The 27,055-nt window shown below is 50.6% G+C and overlaps 1 protein-coding gene and 1 non-coding gene across 3 annotated transcripts in view; both read left to right on the top strand.

The window, feature by feature from the left end:
- Positions 1-12,529, top strand: part of OLFML2A (olfactomedin like 2A) — a 33,425-nt gene extending 20,896 nt beyond the window's left edge. For both annotated transcript variants that reach the window (XM_067743346.1, XM_067743345.1), the window contains exons 4-8: positions 1,400-1,609; positions 3,410-3,656; positions 5,810-6,040; positions 7,107-7,292; positions 8,278-12,529. In XM_067743346.1, the coding sequence (XP_067599447.1) occupies positions 1,400-1,609; positions 3,410-3,656; positions 5,810-6,040; positions 7,107-7,292; positions 8,278-8,882 (1,479 nt within the window). In that variant the 3' untranslated portion in view covers positions 8,883-12,529. The remainder of the gene's footprint in view (positions 1-1,399; positions 1,610-3,409; positions 3,657-5,809; positions 6,041-7,106; positions 7,293-8,277) is intronic.
- An 8,159-nt stretch (positions 12,530-20,688) lies between these two features.
- Positions 20,689-20,792, top strand: LOC137228501 (U6 spliceosomal RNA). Its single transcript, XR_010945290.1, has one exon. It is a non-coding gene; the product is annotated as a U6 spliceosomal RNA (small nuclear RNA).
- Positions 20,793-27,055: the final 6,263 nt, after the last annotated feature.

Below are 27,055 nucleotides of genomic sequence, written 5' to 3'. Positions count from 1 at the left end.
ACTCAGCCCAAAGTTGGGGTCACAGTGGCTTCAATTATTCAAAAAGTGTTTGGTGAGTATCTCTTATGTGCCAGGCCCATGCCAGCATGGCAGAATGGTGACAGTCGTTGAATTTCTGCTGTGCACCAGCATTTCCTGTGCATCTAGTACATGCCAGGCTCTCCTGTTGTTGGTTCTACAGTTAGCCTCCTTTGACCTCTCCTCTGGTAATCTTAGGAAATGTTAACTCACTTCACGCAACTGTGAGCCAGACAATCTGGAGGGTATGTCTGCAGAGTCTGGAACAAACCAGAAATGATTTCTGCAGCCACAAGGAAATGATTTTTAAATTATCTTCTGTTTTGCATTATCTGTGCTTTGCTTCTGTTCACTAAGTGATAGCTATGAAAAAAAAAGAAAAAGAAAAAGTTTTTGCTACCACGGGGTGGGGGGGGGGAGGCGGAGAGAACAGCCTCACTGAGGAGGAGACGGCTCCCTCTGCCTAAGGGAAAAACATCGCAGGAGGTCAGGCGACAATCTGGGGTCCCAGCTTCCTTCTGCTTTCTTCCCTTACATCAGTGTTCTCAACCAGGGGTGATTTTGCTCCCCAGGGGACAGCCGGCACTATCTGGAGGCATTTCTGGTTGTCACAGTTTGGGGGAGGTGGGTGGCGGATGCTATCGGTCCTAGCGGGCAGAGGCCAGGGACGCTGCTAAACATCCTACAGTGCACAGGGCAGCCCTACAGCGCCCAAATGTCAGTAGTGCTGAGGCTGAGAAACCTGCCTTACACAGTGTGCCTTCTGTCCACCCTGTGATCCAGGTGGGAGTGGGGCTAGGGGCTGCTAAAGCCAGGCAGAGTCCCCAGCAGTAGGGAGACAAAGAGGCAGGGCAGGAGAACAAGAGGAAGAGTAAAGGTGGGGCTTGGTGCGGTGGGAGGAGCCAAGCCTGCCCAGGAGAGAAGTCGGAGACCTGGAGACTAGGAAGGGATCAGAGACCGTAGCAAAACCCCACAGAGTTCCGGTGTTTGAGTATTTTATTAAAAAGAGGTATTTATGTATTACTTGCTAAATTAAAAGGTAATTTTAAAGTAGCAAAAGATTGGTAGCAACTTAAAAGGTGGATCCATAAGGGACTGGCTAAATACATTTTGGCCCATCCATACAGTGGAAACTGTGTGGCGAGAAAAAGGTATGGGGAGTGCTATATATACAGATATGCAAGAGTTCCCAAAATAGGCTCAAGTGAGAAAGCAACGTGCAAAGGAAAGGAAGGCAGGGAGGAAGGGAGGGAACGCCCTGCCCGTTCCCCCAGGCCCTGCTCAGGAGACTGGGCAGCAAAGCCTGATGGCAGAAGCTGGGGTGTCCCCCGGGGCTGGGGACAGTCAGAGGCTGGAAAGGTCTTGGGTCCCGCCCCCACAGAGTATCAAGGCCAACCTGAGCCGGGAGAACGAGGTGGTGAGGGAGAGCATGCGCCACTTCAGGGAGCAGCTGGGGCACTACGAGAACCACTCAGCCATCATGATGAGTATCAAGAAGGAGCTCTCCAGTCTGGGCCTCCAGCTGCTGCAGAAGGACGCGGCCACGGCGCCCGCCGCTGCCCCAGCCCCCAGGCCTGGCAGTAAGGCTCAGGTGAGGCTACGGCTCTTGCGACGGGCCAGAAGGTGGGTGGGCTGGGAGCACAGTGTGCCAGGACCTCGGCCCTGAGGGCCAGCTGGGTGGGGTGTCGGGTCTGCGGGATGGGCCGAGGGCTGGCACAGCGGGGGAGTCCGTGGCAGGGCGGGGGCAGGGGCTGCCTGCTGCTCAGTGAGCCGTCAACACAGGTGAACTGGGGGCAGACGTGGGGCTCCAGCCCAGGGACACGGTTGTAGAGATGACCCTCCCTGCCTGGTCCTGGGGAACCAGGTCGGCTGCGGCAAAACCACTTCTAACCTCCCCTGCTGCGGCTGGGCCCCTGGCTGGGTCAGGCCTGCTCATGGGTAGATGGACAATGCCTTGGGGACCCCAGCCGACTAATACCACTTCATCCAACCCATCCTGGGGTGGAGAACTCCTGCAGCAAACACCCAGCCTTCCATATTCAAACTCAGCGCACAAAATGAGCAAAGGCCCTCACCAGGCTGAGCCACCAGACACACAACACACCTTCGGGCAGATTTGAAAAAGGCCCTCTTGTAGGCAGACATGCTGCAGAAAAGGCTCTCCCACAGGCCAGATAAATTAAAAGGAGGAGCCCCCTTTGGGTGGATAAATTGTACAAAGGCTCCTTCCTGTGACAGACACGTACCAGGGTGTGCGGCTTGGCAAATGGAGTACAGACTAGACTTCAGTCCCATTCGTGCCCTTTTGACCAGTTCCACATGCAGGATACAGCCCACCACTCCCACAGCGGCCTTGTGTTTTGGTGAGTGGAGGAAAAAGGGAGCTGACTTCTTCGCAGACATTATCTCAGTTAATCTTATAGCCACCTGCGAGGAAGGATGCTCGTCGCCAGTTTGGCAGATGAAGAAACACGGAGCGGGGTCACTCAGAGAAGGTGGCTGTGTTGGAACCCGGGCCTGCCTGACAGCCGAGCCCACGCTCTTCCTCTCCACCCCTCAGCCTGCGTGCTGACGTTTTGACAATGGGGCTATTTGTGTCTGCAGCAGGGACCACCTAGATGCTGATAAAGCAGGGAGGAAGCCTAGTGTCTTGACCCAGAGCTGGCTTCCTGCTCATTCGTGTGCCAGTTCCACAGTAAGAATGAATCCCGTTTGGGCAGTGGCACAGAAGGTCTAGATCCTGTACTTACTGTATCTCCTAGAGACCCTGCCTAACAATGGGTGATGTCACCGGCCCTAGGTTCTTGTGCCAAGCCAGCATCAGAGGCATTTAAAAGGAAGCAAAAATAACAAAATTCACAAAATGTTAGAAACAGCATGCCCTAAGGTCAATGCCCCGGTGACCAACCATCCCAGTTTGCCCGGGACTGAAGGGTTTCCCAGGATACAGGACTTTCAGTGCTAACACTGGGAAAGTTCCATCACACTGTGATGAATTGGTCACCCTGCCTTGGGGCCTGAGAACCTCTCCCTGCCCACACACAAAGATCAATGAGTGAGAGGGACAGGGATGGGCGCTGACTTCCCCAGGGAGCACACCGTTGTAGTCTACCCCCAGCGGGGAGTGTACAGGAGTTGGGAAGTAGAACAGGAATCTAACCTATCAGGCTGGGCTTCAAGCCTGCAGGGGAGCTAGAGAGCTGAGTGGGGAAACTGAGGCACACCCCAGTCATGAATGTAACTATGGGAGGAAAGCTGTGACTTCATGAGCACCTGGGATGCAGGGCCAGGAGCAACATGGCCATTACCAGCCCCCACATGCTGAGCCTCCTGACGCCCCGCAACACCCCTTCTACCGTCCTCCAAATCTGAGACTTCCCTTCTCCCCCAGGACACAGCTGGAGGGAAAGGCAAAGACAACAACAAATATGGCAGCATGCAGAAGAGCTTTGTAGACAAGGGCCTCCCAAAACCTCCTAAGGAGAAGCTGCTGAAAGTGGAGAAGCTGAAGAAGGAGGGCAAGGGCAGACTCCCCCAGACCACAGCCAAGCCCCGGGCCCTGGCCCAGCAGCAGGCTGTGATCCGAGGCATCACCTACTACAAGGCGGGCAGAAAGGAGATGACCGAGGCCATGGCTGGTGAGTCAGAGGAAGATTGGAACCTTGGGGAGTGGGGGCCCCTACAGGGACCCAGGGTCTTCTCTACAGTCAGACTGCCCCAGATCTCAGCTCCATGGGTTACCTGTTGGTGCCCTTTGCTCGTCCTGGGGTTGTTGGGGATGAAATGATCAAATCAACACAAAGGGCCACTCAGTTCCTCTCCAGTAGTTATAGCTGTCTCCACCCTCACTGGCCTTTTCCTTCTTCATTGAAAGATGTGCGGAAGGTTCACTATGTACGTGCTGTACCTTCCGGACTTTCTGCCTAACACGGAGCTCACAGTCTAGTGGGAAAAAGCAAACCCATAACCAGGCAGCTGCCTCTGGTGGGCGGGCAAACACAGGGACCAGACCAGCGTTCTGGGAAGTGACCTGGGGCCTTTGAGGCACCTCCCATTTCCAGACTGGCCTTGGAGTGGATGGCCTCTCCAGCACCTCCCACTCTTTTCTCCCCAAAGAAGAGCCCACAGACTCTTGTATCTTTCTTACAGCTCCCTGCCCGATCACAGTGAAGGACAACAAAATAATGAACCGAGAAACAAGAGACAAAATTTCCAAGAGTTCCCAAATTTCTGGGCCATCCCCACTGGTGTGGCTCCTGATTCTTCCCCTGAGCCCCTCCCCAGATGCCTGCTCTCCTCTGATGTCCCTGAGAGGTGTCCCAAGCCTGCTCCCCCTTCCAGGGTCCTGCTGACCACCTCCTCCCGTGAGGTTCTCTGCCCAGCCCATGCCCAAGGGGGCCAGGGGTAGAACTGTGAGGGACCAGTCTCCCAAGAGCCCCCTCAATTCTTGGCCTCTCAGGGCTCAGGGGCCTCTTCTCCCAGCTCCTGGTGCCAGCTGCTGGCTCTGAGTCCTGCCAGGTCAGCCTAGCCACGGCATAGAGCCTCTGACCCCTGGCCAGGGCTCTGCCCAGGAACAGCTGCAGGCATCTGACTCTGCCAGTGAGGGCCGTGGGAACAAGCCCCTGCCCTGGCAGGCTGCCAAGGCTGGGCCCCACTGAGGCCTGCTGACCAGAGGGGGTGCCCGCATTCCCGAGAGACTCTAGGGGCTGCTCCACAGCAGGGCCTGGCTAAACCTCCGTGCAAAGAGGAAGCCCAGCAGGGAGAGAAAAGGAAGAAGTCAGGTGATTGTCTTGGAGTCAAGGGGCCTCAGTGCATCTCTGGGGGCCACACCATCACGGTAACAACAGCACCATTCCTTTGTCTCTGGCATCACAGCCTGCGGAGTCCTTTCACACATGCTGTTGCACTTGATCCAGCAGAGGAAACAAGCTCAGAGAGGTGAAGTGACAGCCTCCAGGTTTCACGGCGAGTTAGTGGGACTGGAACCCAGAGGCTGAGGAGTTTTTGTCCCCTGCGCTGTGCCACTGAGTCTTTCCCTACCCAGACCCCATCCATTCCAACCCAGGAAAGCGTGGGTCAGGGAGGACGCAGAGATGCCCCCAAACCAGTCCCACGGAGCTGCAAAAGTCCTCCTATCAGCAAAGCCTGTGCCAGCAGGAGTGGAAGAAGTGAGGGAGGGATGCCAAGAAAGCTGAGAGATGGGAGATAGGAGATGAACGAGGGGGCAGAGACAGAGAACTGGGGTCCAGAGGTGACGGGAAGCTGGCTGCACCTGCCCTGCCCTACCTGAAGTGGCAAATCCTGGTTGAGAGAAACTAGAGGGTGTTTCCAGGGCAGCGGACTAGGAGAAAGTCTGTAAAATGGGAGCAAGGGTGTCTGCCTCCTGGAATTGGATCCAGGAAATGAAGGAATTGGTACAAAGGGACATTGAGGGGGGAAAGGGGTCTCACATCTGGCACCTCATATTTGCCAGGATCTGTGCAAATGTCTTGTGCACATTTTCCTCTAATCAACACAACAGCTTGACGTGGTGGACCTCATGACTCATTTCACGGAAGGGGAAGCCGAGGCCCACTGAGGCAGGGGACTTGGCCGAGGCCACTCATCTCAGGGGCCTATAGCCAGTCTGCTGACCATGAAGCCTTCCCCACCTCCCACTTTTCAAGGCCTTTCACTCCTTAGGGGCCACCCGCACGTCTCCCCCATGGCCCCAGCGCTGGGACCCAGTGGGCCTGGACCCCGGGCAGCGGCAGTGCTGCTGGGATGTGAGCACAGGGTCTTCTCTCCACAGATAACGCCCTCAAGGGCACTTCCTGGCTGGAGCAGCGGCCGCCCCGGGTGGAGGGCAGGCAGCCTGAGCCCAACTCAGCAGAGCGTGACGAGACTGGGCCCAGGGCCTCTGAGGGAGCGGACTTGGCCCCTGGCACCCCTGCCTCGGATCCCACCCCCACCCCGACCCTGACTCCCATCACCAGTCCCCTGCCCACCACGCCACCTTCACGCCCAGAAGTCCCCAGCCAAGGTGAGTAAGCCTCCCAGGGGTCAGCAAACTACAGCCCGTGGGCCAAACACAGCCTATAGCCTGTTTTTGTACAGCCCTTGAGCTAAGAGTGGTTCTTACATTTTTTAAGGGTTGTTAAAGAATATGGGACAGAAGTATGTGGTCTGGAAAGTCTAAAATGTTTGCTATCTGATCGTTACAGAAAAAGCTTGACAACATTAACAGTGAAACAAGGTAGTGTTTCCAACAAATTCTTCTTAAAACGTCACCTAGAACCCCATCATCAAATCCAGCAACTATTTTCACTTCTGTATTTCCTCTGTCTAGTCTTTGGCCGTTTTTATCTCCATGTTTATAGTTTTGGCTTGTGTCTTTGGTAGAAATCTTCCTCATTAAGTCATCGATGGAGCCCGTCCTTCTGGAGGGCATCTTGGCTATCTGTGATAACAAGACAAAACCATTCCCTACTTTGGTCCACGTGCATTCCACTTCTAGGAATCTCTTTCCTAAAGGATCCATCAGATATGTGAACAACAGCTGCAGCTTAACTGGTTTCCTTGCAGCCTGTTTCTAACGTCAGAAAACTGAACATAATCTAAAGGCCTAACACTGAGGGGACTGGTTAAATAAATTCAAGGGCGCAGCTGTCTGGCGGCCTGGTGGAACCTTGAGATCACATCATTAAAAGGCCATTTAATGATGTGAGAGATTGCTCAGTGGAAGGAAAAAACAGGATACCTAAAACTGTATATTCAGAATCATGTTTTTTTTTAAGTATGTCTGCATGACTATACATGCAGAGAAAAAAAAGGAAAGGAAGGAAATACAACATGTTTAAAAATTTCTTTGAATAATAGAATTTTGAATGATTTTTATTTTCTCCGTTCTCCTTTTCTGAATGTTCTGTGTTTTCTACAATGATCAGACATTGCTTTGATCACGAAGAAAGAAAAAAGAAATACATAAGGCTGCAAACAAAACCTCAGGAGGGATTTAAGTAAGACCCAGATAACGTTCCCAGGACTGTTGCTCTGGCTCAGCGTCTGTGGGTCTGTGTACCAAATGCTGCACCCCTTGCTCCCCACAGGCAGAGAGACGAGCTGCGAGGGCACCCTCCGGGCCGTGGACCCCCCTGTGAGACACCACAGCTATGGGCGCCATGAGGGAGCCTGGATGAAGGACCCCGCTGCGAGGGATGACAAGATCTATGTCACCAACTACTACTATGGAAACAGCCTGGTGGAATTCCGCAACCTGGAAAACTTCAAGCAAGGTCAGGGACCCCTGTGATGGGAAAGGGGCAGGTGTGGGTAGCCTAGGGAGGGTCCCCCATGGAGACTTGGCCCTCCTTTGCCTTGTGGTTTCCTGTGGTCCAGACTTCCCCTGCCTGGCCTAGCTCTGAATGGTCAGCCACCACAAGAAGAGGAGTCTGGGGGCACCCCCTATGTGCTGGCACCAGGCCAGAAGCTGGAATGCAACAGCAAACAAGATGGACATGGTCTTGCCCTCATGAGTGTAATTTACTGTCAAGGGTAACAATGCTTAGAATTTCCACTTGTTGAGTGCTTATTATGTGCTAATCACCAGTGTGTATCAGCTCGTGATATCTTTGAGGTGGGGGTTATCACCCTGTTTTACAGATGAGCAGAGCCCCAGGCCTTACGGGACCTTCAGGTCTGGGCAGGGAAGGGCAGAAATTTGGTTATCAGATCTGGAACATGATGAGGGGAAAGGGTCATTTAGACATGAGCTGCCCTCCAGAAATGCACAATCTGATGTGCATGGCAAAGGCTTCAAGAAACAATGTCAATATAGTGCTAGAGGGAGGCCTCGGGGGCTATGGGAACCCAGCCTGGAGATCAGGGAAGACTTTCCGGAGGAGGTGATGCTGAGGCATTCCCCAGGCAGACAGGACGGGAAATGGCAGTCTAGGCAGAGGAAGCAGCGTGGGCAAACGCCCTGAAACAAAGCACAGGGGCTGGGAACAGCCTGTATCTAAATCCTGGCTGTGCTGTTCCACAACCAGTGATCTTGAACCTCTGAGCCTGTTCTCTCCCCGGCAAATGGGATAATAATAGTACCTCCTTCATGGGACTGTCTTGATGGGATCAGATAACTGGCCCAGCTCCAGGCCCATAGCTCTCTCAGTATCCTTGCTGGGCCACCCAAGAGCCCTGGTCCCTGGCCTCCCTGGTCCCTGGGGTGGGCTGGGGTTTTTTCGGGAAGCTCTGGTGTGACCTTCCGCCCTCCGCACGCAGGCCGCTGGAGTAACATGTACAAGCTGCCCTACAACTGGATCGGCACAGGCCACGTGGTGTACCAGGGCGCCTTCTACTACAACCGCGCCTTCACCAAGAACATCATCAAGTACGACCTGCGGCAGCGCTTTGTGGCCTCCTGGGCGATGCTGCCCGACGCGGTGTACGAGGACACCACACCCTGGAAGTGGCGCGGCCACTCGGACATTGACTTCGCCGTGGACGAGAGCGGCCTGTGGGTCATCTATCCCGCTGCGGATGACCACCACGAGGCCCAGTCCGAGGTGATCGTGCTGAGCCGCCTGGACCCCGGCGACCTGTCGGTGCACCGTGAGACCACGTGGAAGACGTGGCTGCGGCGAAACTCCTACGGGAACTGCTTCCTGGTGTGCGGCATCCTGTACGCCGTGGACACCTACAACCAGCGGGAGGGCCATGTGGCCTATGCCTTCGACACGCACACGGGCACCGACGCCCGCCCGCAGCTGCCCTTCCTCAACGAGCACGCCTACACCACCCAGATCGACTACAACCCCAAGGAGCGGGTGCTCTACGCCTGGGACAACGGTCACCAGCTCACCTATACCCTCCACTTCGTGGTCTGAGCGAGACCTGGGCTCACGGGAGAGGAGTGGCCGTGGGCATGGGGGGCTCCCCACAGTGACTCCTGCAAGGGACTCCCTCAGCAAATATTTATTTACTGGGCCCAGGCCTGGAGCTAGGTGCTAGGCAGTGGGCACAGCCAGCGTCAAGCTTCCTCAACACTCAGTGGAGTAATAATCACTTACATTTGCACAGCACTGCCAAGAGCTTCATGTGCACTAACCCACTTAATCCTCCTGACACCCTTGGAGGTAGAGACAGTTAAGCCCATTTAACAGGTGAGGAGACTGAGGCCTCACTTTTGATCCGGCAAGCCCATTTTACAGATGAGACCTGACCATGCTCTACCCTAACCTCTCCCCTACCTCCAACCCTCTCCCCTCTCCCCTCATTTCTCTTGTTCTCTCAAGTCTATCTCCCTTCCCCGGGGCTACTCAAAACCAGAGGCCTTTGGGACCAACACACTAGTGTTGGGTGGAGGCCCAGCTCTGCGTGCCACCCCAGGCCCCTGTTCTGACGGAGCTGTTGGTGGCCCTGGGGCTTTGGGCCCTTTGGCTAATGGGCTAATGTCCTTGTTCCATGCCTTTGGCCAGCCCCCAATCCCCACCCCACCCGCTGTCTGACCACATTCCAAACCTCCACAGTCACCCAGCCACTGAGCAGAAACCACACCCCGAGAAAAAATACCAGCCCCCGTTCCAAGACCCCCCGCCCCGTACTCATTTTTATTTTCTCTTATTCTTCATCAGTGCCGTCACTTGTTTCTGCAGCAGCAGCTGAGAAGGCTGCAGGCAGCTGCCTGTCAGCAGCGACTCTACCAGGGTGGGGAACTGGGCCAGGCCCCGAGGCTCCCTTTTCACCCAGAAGTGCTGGCTTTGGCCACATACCCAGGCTGTGGGACCTCTCCCCAGTCCCTCCCAGAGCCTTTGCGCCTGGGGTCCACCTCATCCTTTCTCTCTGGGCCTTTGAACCCACAACCTATACGCACTCAGGGATACCTCCAGGTCGGCCACGAGCAAGACCCTAGGCCTGAGGCTGGGTGGCACCAGGATGAAACAGGTTTCTTCTTCCTTGTCAGTCCTAACCTGGTTATTTGGTGGGCTGGCCTGGGGGACCGGGGGAGGCTGAGATCTGGGCAACCAGGTCCAGAGGAGGCTTCGGACCTTCTGGGTGCAGGGAGGAGTCAGAGGTGAAAGCTGGGAGGGAAGGAGAAAGGGATCTGTGGATCAGACTTTTCCTGGCTTCAGAGATAATGGTGCCAGGGCTGCCCCGAGCCCAGGACTTGGGGCTGAGGGTGCACAGGTGGGCTCCCCCGAGCCTCAGACCCAGCAGCCCCGGAGACAAGACCTTCAGGCCTGCCCCACATCTGCTTTGAACAGTATTTTTAGAACTGGAAGAAGTTCTCCGGTCTGACTCCCTATATCTACAAAGGAGAAATAGGCCCAGAAAGGTTTAGAGAATGGCTCAGGGCCACACTGGGAACAGGACCCAGCTGATCTCCTTCCAGAAGGGCTTTGTCTTTATCCTTTATTCTCCACGCTCAGAGGCAGCTAGGCAATAGACCACCCAGCACCCAAGTCATCCCAACACCTTTGAGGGGTGTTTACTGCTGATCTCTACACAACCCCGGACCCTGCTTCTTTCATTCTGTCCCCATGCCAGCTCCCAGGTATCTGTATATATGAACACCCAGCTGCATACCCAAGAGTGTAAAGAAATGCATTTTGTGCAGGATACATTTCTTTCAGGCATTGTCAGGTGATGTTGTTTTGTTTAAGCCGTAACTCACTCCCGAAGTAAAGGGGAATGATGGCGCCCAGCCAAGCAAGGCCTGACTCATAGTGGCGGACACATCCAGCCTCCCCCGCCCAACTGAACTCTGAGGGCTCCACTTAGAAAGTCTTCAGGGGGCTGCAAGTCCCAGCGTTTCCCTTGGCCCTGGGTGTGGGTTTTAGAAGACTCTGTCTTTCGTGATATCACAGCCCAACCACGTGAGAAATGTTCAGGCTCCTCTTTCCCCATTAGTCTTAGAAAAGGGAAAGTTGGAATGGACCAATTTTGGAAAAGGACAAGCAAAATGGTTTTCTCGGGGAGAGGATGCTGGCTGCAGCCTCTAAACATTCACTAAGCCCCTTCTGTTTTCAGGCCCTTGTATGTGGGTTATGTTGTAGGTACAGTTATTTTCCTCATTTTACAGATAGTCAAACTGGAGCCCAGAGAGGTTAAGTGGAGGCAGGGTCAAGTGGAAAGCCAGGTTTCCAAATCGGTAATATAACTTGAGCATCAACAGTGGGCTAAGCAAGCCATGTGCATATTCTTGCATCTTCACAACAGTGGAAGGGATGTACTCTGAGTGTGTCCATTTTACAGACGAGGAAACTGAGGTAAAGGGACTTACCCAAGCATAACAGCTTAGCCTGTAGCACAGTCAGGTTTTCAGGGCTGGTCAGCACATGTTCTTTGCCAACTCTGTGTCACTCTAGCAGCAGCTCCAGAAATGGTGGTCGTTGCTTTTAACCAGTGTAGCCAAGCCACGAATTGCATCTACATAGGAGACCCAAGAAGGAGGTTGGGGTCAGTTTATAAAGAGCCTTGAATGCCAAATCAGAGAAAAGAAAATTCCAAGACAACTGGATTTTGTTCTATCGGTGACAGGAGGCAGGGAAGAGTTTTTGTTGTGGGATTTATTACAGTCGGTAACAGGTACTTCAAACAAAGAAGGAGAGGGCTAGCTTTTCCTACCGACCTCAGCTGTGACAGCAAAGGAAGTTGTCTCTGGTGTTTCTGAACAACATGCTACGTGAAGGGGCTTTGGCTGCCACCTTTGAGTCCTCCCAAGAGATTTCTAGACCTTAATATTTAATTTGCTCTGTCTGGGAGGCAGCCCTAAATGTGAGGCTGGGCGTTTTTCCTGGGAATGACTTGAGGGCTACTGAAAGCCCGTATGTTCTAAAGCACCTTTTCCTCCATGACAGCACTGGAAACCACTCTGGTGACAGGAGGACACAGCACTGGATGGTTGTCAGGGAGCCCTGGATAGGAGTTAGGGAGTACTAGGTTAGAATCCAGCTATGCTTCTGACATGCTGCACAGAGGGGACAGATGTCAACTCCCTTTTATGGCTGAAGACCTGCAGCTTAGTGAGGACAAAGGGCAGCTGAGGGCCCAAGCAGTACCCTCCTAGAGCTTGAAGTCACCTTTACATACATTATCACTAATCCACCCAGGAACCCCAAGGTTGGCATTACTTTTCCCTATTACAGGGAGTGAACCTCAAGTTCAGAAGCGTTAAGCAACCTGCTCAGGGTCACAAATCTAACAAGTAGTAGAGTCAAGAGTTGAACCAGGTCTGTTTTTACACCAAAGCCCCAAACTAACTGTTGTTAGGAATTTTGTAACCAGTCAGGTTTTCTTCCTTGCTCTGGCTAATGGGAAGCTCAAAGTCAAATTTGAGATTATTTTTAACAATTGTACTGGGTCTCCTACTGGACTCTGGCTTCATTCTGGCTTTCTGCTTTTACCTTTACCCTGATCTCTTTATTTTTATTATATTGTATTTTATCTATTTTTGTAAATTGCCACAATACCTTTTTTTGCAACAAGGTGGAATATACCTAAATAAATACGTGATCAAAAGCTTGATTTAAAAGTCTTGACTAAATGCTATGGTCTGCATCCTTATCATAACACAGACATTTAATAACTTTAAAACAATACTTTGTTATGAGAATCGGCCTTGTTGCTAGAAACTGATCTGGATTATGAACTAGGGCAGAAGAATCCAACTCAGGCTGACAACCAGGCCCCTCCCAGTGAAGAGGAGAAGCAAGCCATTCCCAAAGGTATGCAGACACTACCTTGCAGCCCCGCCTTCAGCTGCAGAGAGAGAACCCCAGGGAGGGAGCCTTGAGCATCACTTAGTCCCATGTTCTCAAACTTCAGTCCTTCATGTACAGACCCTCGTTGTGATCTTTGTCATTTCCCTCTACCATCTTCAGTATAGTTTTCTATTTCTTTTTTCAATCATTTCATTCTTTTTACTAAAATAATTTTATTTCAAAGGGAAGCTTTATAAGCTGTCAGCAAAAATGAAAACAAAAAGTCTTAAAAAATTTTTTTTTAAGTAGGAATATTACAATAGTAAAAAGAAAGCCAGTGACCACAAACACAAGGTGACCGGGATGCGACACAGAACAAGCAGCACTGTCGCATCCCACTGGACACCGTGCCGGTGAGGCCGGCCAAAGCGCTTTGTGTAAAAAGGAAGATTAGCAAATGTTCAAGGGACATAAAGGGCAAACCAGCAGCAAGTGGATATTGTCCTTGATGTAATCAGAGGGATGGGATTGGAAGGGAATAGCTTCTCCCATGTGGCTTAATGGCCCTTCACGTGGTGGCTTAGGTACCTCCAAGGAGTTCTCAAACCACTGATGGGTGACTTGGATTTAGACTAGCTTCCCAAACACACACACACACACACTCATTCAGCCAGGCCTTCCCTCCCCGGCCTCCCCCAGCTACAGGCCAGCCTCGGCAGAGCCCCTGCCTTGCCTGGTAGCTGGGCACTGTCCCTGTGGCCCTGGGCAATGACGAGGGTCCCAATCCCCACAGTACAGACAGGTCAGAAGCACAATGCGACACCTGCCATGGCAGAGGCTGATGGGAACATGTCCCACTCACAACTCAGACTCCACTAGGGCTGACCCTAGTCCCAAGCAAGCCAAACATGGCTGGGTTTTAGGTAATCTGGACCATGGCCTCCCCTCTCTGACCCCCTCGCCAGCACCAGTCCCATCTGCTCTCCACCCCATCCTCCCCAGCCTTTGCATCAGCTTTGCATCCCTCTGCCTGGTACACTGGTGCCTGCACCTGTGCGTGGTTGCCTCCCTCTGGTCACTCAGGTCTCAGCTTCCCCAGGGAAACTGTCCCTCAATGCTGAGTCTAAAGTCATCCCCATCGGGCTTCCCTGATGGCGCAGTGGTTAAGAATCTGCCTGCCAATGCAGGAGACACGGGTTCAAGCCCTGGTCCAGGAAGATCCCACATGCCACGGAGCAACTAAGCCCGTGCACCACAACTACTGAGCCTGCGCTCTAGAGCCCGTGAGCCACAACTACCGAGCCCGCGTGCCACAACTACTGAAGCCTGCACTCCTAGAGCCCGTGCTCCGCAACGAGAAGCCAGTGCAATGAGAAGCCCGTGTGCCACAACGAAGAGTAGCCCCTGCTCGCTGCAACTAGAGAAAGCCTGTGCACAGCAACGAAGACCCAAAACAGCCAAAAATAAATAAATAAAATTAATTAAAAAAAAAAACTTAAAAATAAATAAAGTCGTCCCCATCACAAGCCCTCTCGTCTCTTCACTAGCAGGTATTTATTTATTAGTTTTCCTGCTTAGGGCCTGTCTCCTGTCACTGGAATCTGAGCTCCATGAAAGCAGAGCTTGCTCCCTACTTGTTCATCAGCACCCAGGAGACCCTCAACAAATGTCTGCAAATAACCGAGTGATCTGTCTCAGAACCTTGGGCAAGTTCATGAACAGTCTGCTGAGCAAGCCACCCTTGGTTCCGAGGTCATGGCCACTGAATGGGCCACACTTCTTTCATTTTATTCGTGCAGCATATTTGTTGAGGCCATCCCTAAGTCAGGTTCCAGGCAGAAACCTCTAGAATGCAATCTCAGATCACTAAGGCTGGAGAGCAGATGGGATATTTCCAGTGACTCTCTCCATCTTGAAATTCTATGAAAATGAGAAAACCCATCTTCAGGAAAAAATACTCCACCTAAACACTCCATCCTGGGCTGCAGCCAGGGACCTGGGCAGCAAAAAAAGCTGTGGCGTTTCTGTTGTCTGTGGCAGGCACGCAGCTCTGAACCCCAGCTCAGTGCTTGAGGCAGCTCAATGGCCAACAGAGGCCAGAGGCTGTAGAGTTCAGTGAGCTTAGGCTCACCCTTACCAGCCTGGTTGACAGCATGACCTGCCAGAAAGAGCAGTGACAAGGCTTGTGCGGTCTTGTAAGCCCTAAGCGTGATGCCCAATACTGGGTGGGGGTTCAGGAAGCAGTAGCTACTGTTGCCATTGTAACCAGTTAATTCCCTGCTCAGAGGATCTGCCAGCATTGTAACCAGTTAATTCCCTGCTCAGAGGACCTGCCAGCTCTCCTGGCAGGTCTGTGTCATGCACCGCGGGCTATCCAATGTGACTGATGCCTGTGTGCCAGCCTTGCGGGCACCAAGCTGAGCGAGGCTCACCCCTCCCCTTGAGAACCTGCTGGGAGGTGCGGAAGCCAGATGTAGCCGCACGCACATGGTGTTCTTGGTGCTTTGAGAGCCGAGATCCTGAGGTCTCCGTGCCTTGTCAGAGTGAAGAGCCTCCTCTGGTCCCCTCTTGGTGTGGTCCTCAAAGGGGACCTCTCTCTGCCCTCTAGATTTTCTCCCTAGGACTTTAAGTCCTAAAATTTCCCCTTGGCAGGTGGGAAACGAAGAAATGTCAATAACTATGTATAGAATAGATATAGATGTCTACAGCGTCCGGGTGTGTGCTCCATGCCAGGCGCAGTGCCAAGTCTTTTTTTTTTTTTGTATTTATTTTTGGCTGCATTGGGTCTTCGTTGCTGCACGTGGGCTTTCGCTAGTTGCAGAGAGCGGGGGCTACTCTTGGTTGCTGTGCGTGAGCTTCTCATTGCAGTGGCTTCTCTTGTTGCAGAGCACGGGCTCTAGGCACACGAGCTTCAGTAGTTGTGGCACATGAGCTTCAGCAGTTGTGGCACACAGGCTTCAGTAGTTGTGGCTCGTGGGCTCTAGAGTGCAGGTTCAGTAGTTGTGGCGCATGGGCTTAGTTGCTCCGCGGCATGTGGGATCTTCCCAGACCAGGGCTCGAACCCGTGTCCCCTGCCTTGGCGGGCGGGTTCTTAACCACTGCACCACCAGAGAAGCCCAGTGCCGAGTCTTTACAGCATCGTCCCACTGAATCCTCCCACTGACCCCACAAAATAGGTACTGTTGCTGTCCACATTTCACAAATGGGGAAACTGGGGCACCAACTGCTATGTCACGTGTTCAAGGTCACACAGCTGTAGCACCACCCTCTCAAAACACCACACTGGTGGTTCTCAAACCCAGATCCCTTCAGAATCACTTCCAATGCCCAGGTGCCACCCCAGAACAACAGAACATGGCCTCTGGGGGCGAGGACTGAGATCTGGTCTGTTTTTAAAGCTGCCCAGGAGATCGTGCCATGCATTCAGGTTTGAGGGCCCCTGCCCTTCACCCTCCCAGTGCTCAGAAGGAGCACCCCAGGTGTGATGGGGTAGATCTGTCAGATGCCAGGCTGCACCTAGGGAAGCACTCTCCTCCCAGCTGCCCCAGAAGAAGAAGGAGAGAGAGCAGGCCTTAGCCTGGCATGTCAGCCATTTCTCCCCAACAGGGCGACTGCGGGTGGGGGTGGGATTCCTAGGGCACAGAGCACAAAGGCTCCCTCTGCCCCCAGGCAGTGCCCAGACGCTACGCCACCCACCAGGTCCAGTCTAAGCTCTGCCCACAGCTGGGGCCAGCCCCTCGACCCCCTACATTCCAACAGGGACCCCATGAGGCAGGAACAGACAGGGCTTTCAGGATGCATGCCTGCCAGGGGGGATGAATTATTACCCCCCTGCTATGGCAGAATTATCTGCCATGAGCTCAGGGTGGCATTTCACGTGCCAAAGGTTGGCTGGCCCTGCCCTGGCCCTGGCCGCTTGGCTCCAGGGCCCTCATTCCAACTGTGCAAGGACAGAAACTTTATTCTCTTCCACTGCAAGAGGCCTCCGCCCCTCACCATCTGTGCAGCATCCCCCTCAGGGATCCCCCTGCCCCCACCCAGGGGCCAGGGCCTCCCTTCTCCATGGCTCAACACAGAGGGGTTAGATAGGGTGATTCCAAAGTCAAGTTTCCCAGGTCCTTTTAAGCCGGGGATTTTATTGACAGGGAAAGCCATTGTTCCCAAGATGTCCCACCCCAACCTGTCCTGCTTTCTGCATGAGGCCCTGACAGATTCGAACAGCTGCTGCAGCTGGAACAAGCTTCTTGTGGAAGGAGCCAGGGCTTTGGGAGCCAGACAGCCCTTGGTTTGAATCCCAGTTCTGCCACCTACCACCTGTGGAACTTGGGCACTCTACCTGAAGTCTCTGGTCTCAGTTTCCTCCTCGGTAAAATGGGGATGACAACCTTGATCTTCCAGGAATGTTGTGAGGTTGAAATGAGCTAATGGATGTGCGAAAGCACTGAGTGGGAGCACAGAGGGCGTACAGCAGGGCAAGGCACAATGCACCATGAGGGACCTCAAAGACTGACTTGGGGTATCACCCTCGGTCTGACCCCCAGGGCCTAAGGTCGGGCCAGACCCAAAGTGAGTTGTCGGCAAACGCGAGCATATCCTCCAACTGATGCTCTTCCTTGCCTTCTCTAACAGAGAGTGGAGAGGGCAAATGTCTTTCATTCAGTGAGCCTACTTGGATTGATTGGTAGTGGTCGTCTACGGGAGCTGCCCACGCAGGCCCAGGACAAGGGAGGAGGACAGTGAGGGATCAGCAATGTTTGCCATGAGAACAAGAAGTTTGGGTGGTGAGATATATGCTACGTTTGCCGTTTCTGTTATAGAACAAGGTCTAAATAATACTTCTCATTCCAGTTTTTGCCTGGATTTGTGTAACAGCCTCTGCGTTGATCTTTTTGCTTGTTGTCCCTTCCTACCCTCTGATCTTCAACTTTAGCTTCTAGAGTGAATTTTCTAAAATGAAAATCTGGCCATTTCACTCCATTACCTGTCACTGTCCCTTGGCTCCTCCCATTGCTCTGAGGATCCCAGGGGTGGCTTTTAAGGCCTCCATTCACCTTCTCAGACTCATCCATGGCCACTCACTTCCAAATATCCCAACCTCAAGCCCCATCGATCTGAGGGCCTTCAAGAACCAAGATGTGAGGATCCGAGGCAGCTTGGAAAGTCAAATCCAAAGCCCTGTGCCCAGACTCACAAGATCAGAGGGGTAGCCAGAGAGTTCACTTCATTTACCACCAGTGAGTTTAACAAACCAGAGGGAGCTGGTAAACTTCCAATGGACCCTGAAGTGCAGTTTAGCAAAGCTGTCACCTGCTCACCCTTAACCACACTGATGGGATTAGTCCGGAGTCGCCCCTGCAGAGGGGAATTTACACTGCTCTGTCTCCTGATTGCCCATTCCAAGACAAATCTCCTTGGCAGCCAGACACAGGGTAGAGGCTTCCAGGCACCCCTGGGGTCCAAAGCTTTCTAGTCCAGGGTCCAGGCATGTATGAGGGCCCTTGCCCCACAGAAGGTCAGTGGGGTTCCTCTTCATTCCCTCTCAGTTCCAACTCTTGCTATTCCCCTGAAGACAATCAGATATTTCCATCTTTCAGTTTCACAAACTCCTACCCTACGCTACCGCTCTGGCCAGGTACGGAGATGAGCCTTGGGGATTCAGAGATGGCGCAATGCAAAAGTGTTCAGTGGACACTGTCAATGAGCCAGACAGGAAGGGCTGATGATCAGGGAGCATAACCAGTGCCACATGGCTGAGGAATGAGGAACTCATAAACAAATCTCCATTTGTTTCTAAAAGTTTGGGATGTCGACTAAAATGCTAAGGAAGAGTCTAGACTTGCCGAAGAGGCAAGCATATGAATGAGTTCCTTGAGGGAAAATAGCTTCTTTAAAGAAAAGAATCCAAACAGGTTTTTTTTTTTCTTTCTTTTTTTTCTATTTTACTTTTTACTTTGAAATAATGACAAAGTTATAGAAAAATTAGAAGAGTAGCACAAATAACTCCTAAATACTCTTCCCCTTGATTCACCAATTATTCACATTTTGTGACATTTGCTTTATCATTCTATGTACAGCTTTTTTCTGAACACTTGAGGGCAAGTTGCAAATATGATGCCCCTTTTCCCCTAAATACCTCAGTGTATATTGCCTAAGAACATGAACATTCAGATAACCACAGTACAATTAGCAAAATCAGGAAATTTAGAGATGACATAAAATTATATCTAATCTACAGGTCTTATACAAATTTGGTGAAGCTTAGAGCATTTTTTTTCCAGTTCAGATTCCAATCCAGAATAACACATCACATTTAAGTCTCCCTTAACTCTAGAACGGTTCCCCAGCCTTCCCTTGTCTTCCATGACATTGTCATTTTTGAAGAGTACAGGTCATTTATTTTGTAAAATATTCCTCGATTTTCATTTTTCAGAGATTTCCTCATGATTAGATTCAGGCTATGCATTTGGGGCAGAGATACCACAGAAATGATACTATGTCTTTCTCCATACATCATATTAAGAAGCACTTGATGTCAATTTGCCTTACTGGTGATGGTTACTTTGATCACTTGGTTAAGGTGGTGTCCACCAGTTTTATCTACTGTACAATCCCTATTTTCTCTTTATAAATAATAAGTAATTTGCACGGGAGTACTTTTTTTTTTTTTTTTTTTTGCGGTACGCAGGCCTCTCACTGCTGTGGCCTCTCCCGTTGCGGAGCACAGGCTCCGGACGCGCAGGCTCAGCGGCCATGGCTCACGGGCCCAGCCGCTCCGTGGCATGTGGGATCTTCCCAGACCGGGACACGAACCTGCGTCCCTTGCATCGGCAGGCGGACTCTCAACCACTGCGCCACCAAGGAAGCCCGCACGGGAGTACTTTGATGCTATATAAATATTTTATTTCTCATCAAGTTTTCACCCTCTGATTTTAGCATCTTGATCTTTATCTACATTAATTATTTCTCTGATGATTGCAAAATTGTGACCTAAAATTTCCTATTATTATGAGTCAATGTTCTACTGAAAGAAGAGCTTACAGTATACATACATAGAGTGGATGATGGGCACATGAATTCTTATCTTATTCAATGGGTTATAATTCATTACTATTATTGGGACTTCCCTGGGGGCCCAGTGGTTAAGAAACCGCCTGTTAATGCCGAGGACATGGGTTTGATCCCTGGTCCGGGAAGATCCCACATGCCGTGGAGCAACTAAGCCCATGTGCCACAACTACTGAGCCCGTGTGCCACAACTATTGAAGCCCGCACGCCTAGAGCCCATGCTCCACAAGAGAAAGCCCACGTGCAGCAAGAAAGACCCAACGCAGCCAAAAATAAATAAATTTAAAAATTCATTACTATTATTATTTACTTGATAACCAAATTGTTCCAGATTTGGCCAGTGAGAGCTCATTCAAGGTGGCTGCTATGTCCTTTTGATGTGTCTCTCTTATTCGTTGAGCACTTCCTTATTTTCTGACACAAAAGGATGCTCTAGGCTCATCCTATATTTTCTCTGGCCTTGCCCAGGAACCAGCCATTTCTTCTAGCAGCTCTGGTTTCCCCAGGGGAGGATGGTATTGTGGTATTTAGAAGCAAGGAGCTGGGCACAGCTGGGCTCACTGTTCGCAGGGTATCATTGCTTCTAGGTCCTCTCAGGGGATAGAACTAGGAAACACATACACGTATAAATATGAATCCAAGAGTTCATACTGATGCCTCCAGTTCCCATCCAATACCACAGCGTTCTTCCTGGCCTTCCCCATTTCCTATTTGTATGTTCCTTCTACAACAGTGAGAAACCTGCCTCTCAACATCCTCAATATAGTTCACCTTTTACTCAGTCTGCCAATGCACAGAGACTAGTTTCATAATTAGTTGCTACGAAAAACAAGCCCATTAGGTAGAGTTCAGTATCTGTTTGCAATTCTTTTTATCTTTAGATTGAGCGTATATATCAAAGTTCTGTGTTCAAAAGTTACTTGGGGTGCTTGCAGTACAGATACTAAAACTGGAACAATACAGAGAAGATTAGCATGGCTCCTGCACAAGGATGACCAAAAAATAGCTACTTAAATTAGTCCTTTTTTTCACTTCAGTGTGGTTTGTTATTCATTTGAAACATAATTCAATAATTTATAAATACAGAGCTACTTCATTAGAGATTTTTACTTCTTTCCATAGCTTGTTTTAGTTCTCTTATAAATAACACGTAACTAAATTTTCTTTTCCGCACTTTTTTCAGCTTGTCTTCTTGTTTTTGGTTTAATAAAGGAAATTAACCCAGTTACATGTATAGTGAAAGCTAATATGTCTGGTCTTTTCCCTGACATCTTGTTTGTGTTATTTCTTTAATATGGATGGGAGAGAATTAGGAGAACCTTGTATCTGCCAGAGCCCAGCACCTGGTCTGGAGCGTAGCAATGCTCAGCAGATATTTGTGGAATGTTGGCTGGAAGCTCAACAAGTGACTTCCCCTTGTACCTGGATAGATAGACACAGGGTCTTGACCTTACTGTGATTATAAGGATGACTATGGCAGTAGTTACCATTAAGTTGAATAATTATGAAAAGTCTTAGCAAAGGGCCTGGATGGGGTGATCACTGAATAAACTGCACCTGCTATTGATTGAGCACTGACTAAGAACCAGGCATGGTGCTCCATTATCTTATTTAATCCTCCCAATAATCCCATTTTACAGATGGGGAAACCTGGGGTTTAGGGAGTCATTTGTTCTTATACCTAGGAAGCAGTCAAGTTGGGATCTGAATCCAGACCTGACTTCAAAATCCACACTTTATCCACCATATGTCCCAGCCTCTACAAATGCAAAGACAAACACATAGAGTCAGCTAATTCCAGGAACTCTGAAGCTCTTGATCACAAGGTCAAACATTCCTTAGCTGGACCCAACTGCCAGCCAGTCCCCTGGAAACCCACAGCCAGAATAGAGGCCAATCCCAGGAAGTCAGGCCCATAAGGGTATAAGGAAATGCTCCTTTATTGGACTTAAAACATTTGGCCAGAGTACGGGAAACGAACATTCTCATGCTCTGCTAGTGGAAGCATAACGACAGCCAACATTACTGACAACTTATTCTGGACCAGGCCCTTTACACCGGGATTTTTCAACCTCAGCACTGTTGACATTTGGGACTGGATCATTCTTTGTTGGGGTGGGGAGCACTGCCCTGTGCATGTAGGATGTTCAGCAGCATCCCTGACCTCTCCCCACCAGATGTTAGTAGCACCCCACCCCAGTCGTGACAACCAAAGATCTCTCCAGACATTGCCAAACATCCCCTTGGGGGGCAGGCAAAGTCACCCCAGTTGAGAACCACTGCTTTATATGTATTACACTAATTTAATTCTCACAACAAACTGATGAGATTGGTACTTTCATTATACAGATAAGGAAACTGAGGCACAGACAAGTTAAAGTCCTACCAATAATGAGCACAGAGTAGGGATTAAAATCCAAGTAGCTGGAGTCCAGAGGCCACAGTGCTTCACTGCAGTGGCCAGCCTATCTGATCTGACCTTTCCAGAGAACAGTTTGGCAGAATATTAAAAAAAAGTAAACATGCATACCCTTTAGCCCACAGTCCCATGTCTAGGACTTTAAAGAAATGTACACACAAAGCTGTCATCTCATTGTTTACACTCAGCGGAAAGCTGGACGTGTGGTAAAGACCCATCTGGAGGGGACTAGCCTTCCTCCTGGGCCTGAGCACTGAGCTTGAGCCAGACATAATTTTTTAACCATGTAATTTATTCTGCAGACAATAAAAAGGGTTATGCAGATTTGTACTGACAAAGAAAGATGTTCTTGACACTGGATTGAAATAAAAAAATTAAAAACCCACATGTATAGTATGGTTTTACTTCTGTAAAGTTTTATGTACATATAGCAAGGGGGGAAGTGCCATTTGTAACAAGAGGTGATTACAGTAGCTCTTGCACTCGTTTAGAATATTATCTGATGGGATGCTTGGCATGAGAGGAAGGCCAGTCACAAAAGGCCACATGTTGTATGATTCCATTTATATGAAATGTCAGAACAGGCAAATCCATAGAGACAGAAAGATCAGTGTTTGCCAGGGCCTAAGGAGAGGGGGACAGGGGAGTGACAGCTAATGGGTATGGGATTTCTTTCTAGGGTGACAAAAAATGTTCTAGAATAAGATAGTGATGACGGTCCCACAACCTTGTGAATATACTAAAAGCCAGCGAATTGTATGCTTTAAAAGGATGAATGTTACAGTATGTGAATAATGCTTCAGTAAAACAGACTTTGACAGGGAGAAATTGACAAATCCAAAGCAATGATTAGGAAGCCAGTGACACAATAGAGAATCTATTCCCCCAGGGACCCAGAGGACTATTGGAGGGGGCATTTCCCTCAGTGCGTGGGAAGAGGAGCTGCAATTAGTTGAATGTTGAAGAGTGCCTGGACAACTTGGGGACGGCTGGGGCTGACACGTGGCTTCCGAATACACAGATGTGTACCTGTTTCTCCTGCTTCTCTTTACATTACTCTGAGTTCAAGTTCCGGTAGCCTCTTGAGTTAGAGGCTACTCCCTTTAACAGGCTTTAGTGGCACCAAAGGATAAAGCTCTAGCCGCCCCCACCACCATCAACTCCACCAGCCCCCATTCCCACCCTAGGAAGCCCACAGTCCAGGTAAAAACAATGTGCTCATCTCGTTACGTAATCACTGTGGGATAAACCCTTCCTGCTTCACTTCCAACCAGATGGACACCCCTGAAAACCCAACTCAAAATCACTTCAACAACATGGGGACTTGTTTTCCTTGTATAACAAGAAGTCCTGGGCATGGCAGTCCAGGATTGTTCATTCAAAGGCGCAGTGACATCAGTAAGGACCCAGATTCTTGCCGTTTTTGCTTGGCTGCCCTCTCATCTTGTCTCATCCTCAAGGGTGCAAGATGGCTGCTGCAGTTCTGGATCACACCTTCACCATCAACGTCCAGAGGCAGAAAAGGGATTGACTTGGTCCTTCTCGGAAGTTCTTCTGAAGTTCCTTCCCTCCTCATCGTCAGAGCTGGACCACACGGCCTGGCCGTACCCAACTACTGGCAAGGGGCTGAGGACCACCGAGATCAGCTTAGACTCATCAGGATTTACCTGAGTAAAATAGTAACTTAGTGACCGGAGGGGTAGACGCCAGAACAAAACCCAGTCTCTGCAGCGATGGAGGAAGGGGAACAGGCAGCCAGCCACGGTGGCCACATCGGGATTCCTTCCCCACAGGCCTTGCCCTCTGCCCGGCACGCCTTTCTCAATCTCTCCAGATTTACGCCTCCTCTTCCTTCACATCAGCTGGGCACCTCCTCCAGAAAGCGCCCCCGTCCTCACTGGCTAGGTCAAAGAACCAGCACCCTCTTTGTAGCTCTGGCCGTAGTTGCAATTAATTAATTACGTGTGTCATTATATTTGATTAAAAGCTGTCCCACGGAGGCAGCTCCACCCTTTATCCCCAGGACCCAGTCAGAGTCTGGCACAGAGTAGGTACTCGGTAAACAGTTACTGGCTAGACAGATATATCAGTATGTTACAAGAAGCAGATGTGAGGTCTGGAAGATGATATCAAGAGTTTTCTCTGAGTGGTGAGATATTTTATTAAAACATAACCCACACAGCAGAGTGCTGACATCTTAGGCGTAGCTTGATGACTATACAAATGAATACACTGGTGTAAGTAGCTGGAAGGTGTGATAATGGAGTAATTTTATTTTCCCCTCTGTCCTTTTCTGGGTCGTTTAAATCTTTTTCAATCTTACAAGGGGCTGGGTCATTTGTACAAAAACAAAACTTTTATTTATTTATTTTTTTAACAAAGAAAACGTCATTTTCAACTATTTGGATGTGGAAGGAACCCATGGAGTGCTAAGAATTTCTTCTTCTCTTGTTTTATTTTCCCTCCCTCCTTCCCCTGACCTCGAAGCAGGGGCATCCTCTTTGATAACCTCTTCCTATCCTCCAGGGGATAGGTATGAATTTGTTACAAAGGCCCAAAGGCTGTGCTGGGCTCAGGAATAAAAGTGAGGCAAAAAGGTAAATTTCCATGAGAAAATTATACAGGTGTTTGTGTTTTACTTTTCTTTTTCTCCAAAAGCAGGAATTTGGGAGATTCGAAACATCTGGCTCTTATAATAAAGAATTGGAATCTATTCTCAAAGAAATGCCCAGATTAATAACTTGTATGTGATGAAGCGTTCATTCACTCATTTGTTCATTCACTCATCTGTTCACTGGTGTCTGCTTCTGTGCCTGGTCCATCCCGAGTGTGAGGAGTATAGAGATGGATCAGATCTGGTGCCTGTCCCCAGGGAGATTCCCTAGGCAGGGTAGCCTTTGTAAATTGCTAGTTCCTGGTTTTGGTGCGATGGGTATTGGGCATGGGGGCGGTAAGACTGAACTGAGACTGGGGAAGCTGGTGGGGGCCAGGGCGAGTTTTCAACAGGAGAATGACATGATCAGATCAGGGTGCCTGCAGCGGGAAGGTGGGCTGGAGGGTGAGTAGAGAGAGTCAACACAGTAGTCAGAGCACAGTGGTGTGGCTGGGCCTCGCAGGGGCTGTGAGCACAGGGAAGGTGGAGGATTCAAGACAGTCTGTTGGGGCTGAATTGTGTCCCCTCAAAATTCAGATGTTGAAGTTTTAATTCCCAGTGCCTCAGAAGGTGACTGTATTTGGGGATAGGGCCTTTAAAGGTCATTAGGTAAAATGAGGTCATTAGAATGGGCCCTAACCCAATATCCACTGATGTCCCCATAAGAAGAGATTAGGACAAGACAAGAACACAGGGGGGACCATGTAACAACACAGGGAGAAGGCAGCTACCTACAAGCCAAGGAGAGAAGCCTCAGAAGGAATCAACCCTGCGACACCTTGATCTCAGACTTCCAGCCTCCAGACAGTGAGAAAGTAGATTTCTGTTGTTCACGCTCCCCAGCCTGAGCTGTCGAGCTGTCATGGCCACCTGAGAGAACAATTGCAGAGTCCAGCCATAGAGTGGAGAGACTTGGGGGATGCCTAGATGTGAGAGCCAAGGGACAGAGAGGACAACCCCTGGATTCTGGCTGACACAAGAGGTGCAAAGAGCTACCATCACTGAGATGAGGTAGGTGCTGGGGAGAAGGAGATGTGGCCCCCACGCCAGCCTCCACCCCGTCCCGTCTCCTGCCTCTTGGGCTCCGAGGACCCTGGCCCCAGGACCTGCAATGGCTCCACCAGTGCTTCAGGCTTGCCAGCTCCATGCCATGGTGACAGATGCTGTCATACCCTGCCCCTGTGCAGCCTGGGTGGGGTACTGCCAGCTGGGCATTGCCTCAGTGTGAAGAAGTGGAAGGAAGGGAGGCCCAGCTAAGGCCCAGGCCCAGATAGGGCCAAGGGCACCCATCCTTCCAGGAAAACAGTCTGGTCACCGGGATACGGCTCATCACCTTGCAGACGGCCCAGCCCAAGATGCAGTTTACTTGGGCGCACTGGGTTATTGGGCAACTCTTTCACTCCTGGTGATAATAAGAGCACCTGTTACCCAGGTATTGCATGTCTCCCCAGGCTCAGAGAGGTGAAGTGACTTGTCTAGGGACACACAGCTGGTGGGATAGGTCTGTCTCACGCTGGAGCCCATGCTCTTAACTGTTCTGATGGCACATTTCATTAAGTTTTCTCTCAAAGGAGGCTTGGGCGATCAACATTGGACTTTGTTAGTAACTTCTAGAGAGCATGGAGATTACATAAAGAGAAGTCATCTCTGAATATATGTTTCTGAACTTTATGTTTAAGAATATTTTTTAAGAAGGTTGCAAGGCTCATCTGCTAAAAATATTTAAGTGTAAGAACTTGGAAGCCCTTGGAGGCAGGAAATAGTAATTACTGCAAAGCTCTCAGTCGGCATGAATGCCTGCCAATTCCCAGGTCATCTGGGGAGTCCAGGCCCTGCCCCAGACTGGCCCTTGGGGAGTCCACCACCACATTAGAGGCCCCAGCCAAAGCCACTTCCTTGGACTCGGCTGAGCTCTGAGCCTGCCTGGGAGTTAGCCTGCTTCCGAGCTGCGGTTTTTGCCCTGATGTGCTAGGAGCCGTCCCGTGGTCTGAGGCCTGGCTTTGGATGATTCCTTGCCTCCCAGGGGAGGCTAAGGGAGAACTGGGGCCTGCATGCAGTAGGTCCTGCGTTCAAATCCCACCTCTACCTCCTAAAAGTCCACAAGACTTGAGTGTGGGCTGTGGAACCAGACCCTGGATAGAACCCAGTCTCGACCACTTCTCAGCCATGTGGCCATGGGCAACTCATTGCCCTGTGCATTTTAATTTCCTTACCTCTCAC

The sequence above is a fragment of the Pseudorca crassidens genome, chromosome 7, assembly GCF_039906515.1.
Source record: "Pseudorca crassidens isolate mPseCra1 chromosome 7, mPseCra1.hap1, whole genome shotgun sequence".
Lineage (NCBI taxonomy): Eukaryota > Metazoa > Chordata > Mammalia > Artiodactyla > Delphinidae > Pseudorca > Pseudorca crassidens.
This window is presented reverse-complemented; position numbering and strand designations above follow the sequence as displayed.